The 6,367-nt window shown below is 40.3% G+C and overlaps 1 protein-coding gene across 1 annotated transcript; it reads right to left on the bottom strand.

Annotated features, from left to right (window-relative positions):
• Positions 1 to 2,364: 2,364 nt before the first annotated feature.
• On the bottom strand, positions 2,365 to 3,009 carry LOC128636260 (uncharacterized). The gene has a single exon (XM_053689296.1). The coding sequence runs from the start codon at positions 3,007 to 3,009 to the stop codon at positions 2,365 to 2,367; it is 645 nt and encodes a 214-aa protein (XP_053545271.1).
• Positions 3,010 to 6,367: the final 3,358 nt, after the last annotated feature.

The raw sequence follows: 6,367 nt of genomic DNA, 5'->3' as shown, positions 1-6,367 counted from the left end.
AATCATTGTGAGCACTTTAATCTTATCATTAGGATATGTGAGTGGCTTAAGGTTGAAAGTGAGGAGGCAGGCATTCCTATATTGGCGATAGAGACTCCTATCACCATTGAACAAATCAGGTGCTGCAATCTGTGGTTCCACAATAGATTCAGCAGCTTTTGCTTTGGGAGGAGTTGTCTCTCTTATAACCTTAGTTAAAGTCTCATTTTCAACCTTTAGATCTCTAAGGCCTTGACTGAGTTCATCTACTCTTTTAGACAGGTTGTAAACGAATTGGGGCAATTCTGCTGGATCCATATTTTTTAAGGCTTAATTATTCTGTAAGGATTTAGTAGAGAGTGAGGATGGATCACAACTGCAGAGTATGCAAAATAAATTATTTGTATCACTTTTGGCAAATGGACTATTGAACAGCATAGACCAAGCTGCTTTCAGTGAAGTTGTTATTCTCAAGTAATTGAATTGCAGATCAGAAACTTGTCTGGCAACGAATGATGTAAAACATATATGCTGTTGAACGTCACAGCAATAGTATAGACATAAACAAAGGCTGGATCAGAAGAAATATAAAAAAATAAATCAATTTCTTAGTAGCAATCTTTAGAGTTCAGTTAGCTCCCAGTATGATAAATCTTGATAAAGAAAAGCAGAGTTCCAGAAAGCAGGTAGTGTTGATATTAGTGCTGGAGTAAGATATAACAGTTCAGTGTGAAGTGTAACTCTCAGTTTTAGACACTATTAGTTAGTTTGTCACAGAACGGTATACACATGTGCTGATAGTCTTGTGGTCAGTAGAGCAGCAGGGAAAAGCAAAGTTCAAGGTTTATTTGTACAGCACAGCTTAAAGTAACTACAGTGCTTACCCCCAGTCACCGGATGGTGTGTAATAGAAGCGGAATTAATTCTGAGATGTCCTTGTACTTAGTCCGTGGGAGGTTGTTTGTAGATGAGTTGCACTGTGTTGCAGTGGAAGAGAGGTTGAAGTCCGGTGTGTGAGAAACGCTTCAGTGGCTCAGATGAGATAGCAACTCAGAGGGAGAAGGCAGCAAACACACTGCAGTATGAAATAAGTCTCTGTTGTAGCGTGCACGCTAAAAAGAAAAAACTCGCCTCTGTAAAACTTTCTGTAGGCAAAATGAGCATATGAACCGGCAGTAAAAAATAAGTAATCCCAAGGTAGTAGCTGATTCAGAAATTGGAAGAAAAGCAGACTGGTTTGTTTTCAGAAAAAACACACAGCAAGTGGAAAACAGACACGCTTCAGAGCTAGTCTAGAAACTTAATAATTAAGCACCTGTCTGCAGTCAGCTGATGCCTTAAGTACAGGTAAGGCTGAAGTCAGGTGAATGGGAAAGGCATAGGTAAAACATGGAGCGGAATCCATACATAAGGTGAATGGGAAAGGCATAGGTAAAACATGAAGCGGAATCCTTACAATCACAAAGACAGCCTTTAGGAGTTAAAAGCACTGTCAGAAAACTTGCAAGTGATTCAGGGTGCAAAACAGCAAACCAGCTTAATATTCTATGCATTTATGGTAACACAGCAGTGTATATTTCAGGACTTATTGGGCAATGCCTGTGACAGAGCTGGAAAACAAACTGCAGATGTCTGGAAAGCTTAACAGACTTACCTGATAGAGGATAAGTTCGTACGACCTCTCTTTCTCTCTAAGAGCCCAGAAGCAGCCTGTGTGTGCCGGGGAGATAGGCAGAGGAGCTGCGGTTGCTGTACGGTAAACCGGAAGTGACGACTCTGCAGGGAGCCGAACAGGGAAACTGTCAGATCCGTCTCAGCTGTAGAAGCATATCGTAGGAGATGTGACCATAGAAAGCAGTCTTTTGATCCGGTTTAGCACAAAAGAGGTTAGTGCTTAAATCAGTTGGCTACAGATGGGGTCCAAAAGTCAGAGAGGTTACCTTGGCTGCAAACGAGAGTTTGAAGAAAGAACTCACATTCAGAGTTCAGTGTGACACTGCCTGAGAGCAGAATCATAGATTAATCAAGCAAAGTATTGAGGCAGGTGATGCATTATATAGGGCTGGAGGAAGAATAGCCTCCCCTAATTAAAGGGACAGTGGTTACATGATACTTCCCCCAAGGAAGCACTCCGTGATTCATGGTCTAGGACGGTCCGGATGACGACTGTGGAACTGTGATACCAGTTCGGACAAGATAAGTTGGAAGAATGTTCCCATGAATCATCCTCTGAAGTATAATGTGCCCATCTGATTAAATATTGGAGTTCCTCTTTGACATAACGAGAATCAATAATGTCTTCAACCTCACATTCCTCTTCTTCGACCAAAGGAGTAGGAGGAGTTGAATCGGAAGTATCCGGGGTCCTCACCTGTCTATAGGGTTTCATTCTGTAGAGGAATTTGGCTGATGTTCCTCATGATTTGCTTTCTGCTCCTCATTTGCAGATGTTTGGTTATCCTGCTGCACAGACTCCTCTTTATTATGTACTTCCTCTGTTTTTTTCTGAGATTTTTTCAACATCTTAACTCCATCTTTCTCTTCTACCTCAAGGTCACTCTCAGTGTCATTTATGGAATGGTGCTCTTCACTATCTGTCTCTGAATTACTGGGTTCATAAGTGAGGTCATCTACTTGATCCTCATCTGGAAGATCCTCATTCATAAATGGCACCCAGCTATGTCGTTCCATAATATCTATATCATCTTGTTTCCTCTTGCTGCCCTTCCCACTTGGTTTCAAAGGGGACTTCCTGACCTCTTCTGAACCAGAGGACTTTGCTAGGAAATCTGCTGAGTGGAACCCCAACGCACACTGTAGACTTTGAGGAGCAATAGAAAGAAGAAACCTGGCCAGTCTGCCAATCCTCTTTCTGCCGTTCAAGAAACGTCTTCCTATGGGAGACTTCTGCTCTGTGCTGCCCACATTCTCTACCTCTTTACAGACACCAGCATAGGATGCTATTTTTTTCAGAATCTTAATCTTTGAACAGGGAGATGTATCATTTTCACACACTTGAGGACTTGACATTTTTACCCAGCAACAGAAAGAAAAGAAAAAAAAAATAAACCAGTGAAAGCAAACAAGGATCCTCTTAGAGATCTGACATAGCCTGAAGGAACTGATCTAGTGAATTCAGTATGGGGTCCTGTCTCTCAAAATAAGTATCAGCCCAAGCACGGGGCTCTCCTCTAAGGAAGGAGATGAGAGTATGTACCCTAATAGTGTCAGTGGCATAAGTACGGGGCTTTAAACGAAATAGAAGTATGCATGAATTTCTGAACTGCCTAAATTGGCTGCGTTCTCGAGAGAACTTCTCTGGCAGAGATACCTGTGGTTCCGGTGGGAAATCTGGTTTGGGTATATTTACATATTCTCTAATAAAAGTTTTAATACTCTGAGTCTCTACCTGCAGTTCCCTTACAGTATCTGCTATGGTATCAACTCTTTGAGCAAGAGTGGCTACATGAGCGCTTATGTCTGCTGGATTTATATCCATTTTTATGGCTTGATTAATATGTCACACTCTTGATATCAGAGGATCTAGGAGAGATTCATAACAGCATATCTTCTTTTTACAGAGTAAATCACAACTGCAGAGTTGGTTAGGCAACACATGTAAATAAGGTTTTGTATATGATGAGCTGTTACAGCCCTGAATGAATATCACAAAGACAGCCTTTAGGAGTTAAAAGCACTGTCAGGAAACTCGCAAGTGATTCAGGGTGCAAAACAGCAAACAAGCTTAATACTCTATGCAATTATGGTAACAAAGCAGTGTATATTTCAGGACTTATCGGGCAATGCCTGTGACAGAGCTGGAAAACAAACTGCAGATGTCTGGAACGCTTAACAGACTTACCTGATAGAGGATAAGTTCGTACAACCTCTCTTTCTCTCTAAGAGCCCAGAAGCAGCCTGTGTGTGCCGGGGAGTTAGGCAGAGGAGCTGCGGTTGCTGTACAGTAAACCGGAAGTGACGTCTCGGCAGGGAGCTGAACAGGGAAACTGTCAGATCCGTCTCAGCTGTAGAAGCATATCGTAGGAGGTGTGACCATAGAAAGCAGTCTTTTGATCCGGTTTAGCACAAAAGAGGTTAGTGCTTAAATCAGTTGGCTACAGATGGGGTCCAAAAGTCAGAGAGGTTACCTTGGCTGCAAACGAGAGTTTGAAGAAAGAACTCACATTCAGAGTTCAGTGTGACACTGCCTGAGAGCAGAATCATAGATTAATCAAGCAAAGTATTGAGGCAGGTGATGCATTATATAGGGCTGGAGGAAGAATAGCCTCCCTTAATTAAAGGGACAGTGGTTACAGGTAGGCCTGCTGTTCCCCCTCCATGTCCTACCGGTGTTTAGGTCCGGGCTTAAATGTTCAGGCGGCCTAAACCTCCTTACAGGCCATCCACCCCTCCTGGAAACAGGCTCCCTGGGACTCAAACTCGCTGCTTCCACACCTATGGCTGCTTCCCCAGCCATACCTAGGTGCTCCCTAATCCAATCGACTCCCTTCTGCCTGGCCACCTCCATCAACTCTGCCAATAAAGCTTCCATTGCAGGTAAGAAAAAAAATGTCTCCACCGTGCTGCTCCTGATATCAAATGACTGCTGCTACTTCCTGTTGTGGGTTTATCAACCCTCCCTCTTTAGCCCAACCCCTTGTCCTTTTTCTTCACCCCATGCCCTAATGGGGTCACATAACCCTTCCTTCAATTTTTTCCTACAGGGTTATTACTTTCAGGTTCTTATGTGTAACTTTATTACAATATCAGTCCTTGCATTTGGGGAATGCTGTTACTTTTGTATATATATTTAAAGGGACATGTATTTTTTTTAGCTTTTCCTGAATGAGCATTAATTTTATTTATATTTTGTGCAAATCTTTGTTAGTTGAAAAAGATCTGCCCTTCCCTACCCATGCAGCACCGAACATGGGTGTCACTCAATTTCCAAAATAGAAGTCTGCATCAGAATTATGCACATACTTTTGCCCTGTTCTTACACACTGAGTAGAAGGGACGTAACAAACATTCATTCCACACACAGAAGACGAAAAAGTTGTGCACAGTACTTTCTCATATACCCATGTCCAATTTGAATACAACTGATGCACAAAGTATAATATATATACCTGTATATATATATATATATATATATATATATATATATATATATCCTCCATGCATATCTGCACTCCAAATCTCCTCTAGTCATCAACCAGGGTGCCAGGTCAGTAGTATTCACAGGATTTCAACATAGGACTGCACTCACTGGATTTTAAGCATAAAAACTTATTTATTGTGGTAACGTTTTGCTATAACACGGATGCCGGAGTTCTCTGCTCAGCGTCTCTTTTATGTACAGCTTGGATTATTATAGCTACACATTTGACAACTATTCTGGCCATATTAAGTAATTCGGACTAAGGATACAGAACAGGCAATTTAGTATAAGGTAGGATTCAAGACAATTTGACGATTATTGTAAAGACTTGACATACATTGTGCTTTTATAATATCAGTGGCATAGATCGTGCAAATCCAATCTTTAATGGTTTAGGTCTTTAGGTCTGTGCAGTGCTAGCTTAGGCTATGTGTGACTATGTGATTATGATATAACCATGACTATGGAAATGATGTTAACTGCTACATATGGGCAACCGGTTAGATAAGCATAATGGATAAGTAACAGTGACTTGTTTCTCCTATGCTAATGTGACTCTGTAACATGAATATCGTGCTAGATTACTTTTAACTTATTGCAGTTTGATAACATAATTGTTGTACTACATGGACGTACATTGTTATAATGATATGTTTGGATATCTGTTTACTATATTTCATTATGTTAGTATTATGGTAATACTGTTTGGTATAGGGGGCCATCACCATGACAACCACGGTTTTGGCGCAATTCACACTCAGTTTGTTTGATGGGTGGGGCTTAATGTATATATAAGTCACTGTGTTCACTTGCATGTTTGTTCTGGTCTGAGGAAGGAGTCTGTGGACTACGAAACGTTACCACAATAAATAAGTTTTTATGCTGAAAATCCAGTGAGTGCAGTCCTATGTTGAAATCATATATATATATATATATATATATATATATATATATATATATATATATATATATATATATATATATATATACAGTATGTGTGTGTATGTATTTGTATGTATGTGTGTGTTTGTGTGTGTATATATATATATATATATATGTGTGTGTTTGTGTGTACGTGCGTGTAAGTATATGTATGTGCGTGTGTGTGTGTGTGTATAAGTATTAAAAATGATATGCTGCTTTGCTAAAGGCCCTTTGGTAAATTATTATTGCGTATCAGATATAAAGATATTAAAAATACTATAATCACTGTAACAATAAGCTATT

The sequence above is a fragment of the Bombina bombina genome, chromosome 7 (genome assembly GCF_027579735.1).
Source record: "Bombina bombina isolate aBomBom1 chromosome 7, aBomBom1.pri, whole genome shotgun sequence".
Classification (NCBI taxonomy): Eukaryota; Metazoa; Chordata; class Amphibia; order Anura; family Bombinatoridae; genus Bombina; species Bombina bombina.
Note: the sequence above shows the minus strand (reverse complement) of the source record. Positions and strands in the feature narration are given on the sequence as shown.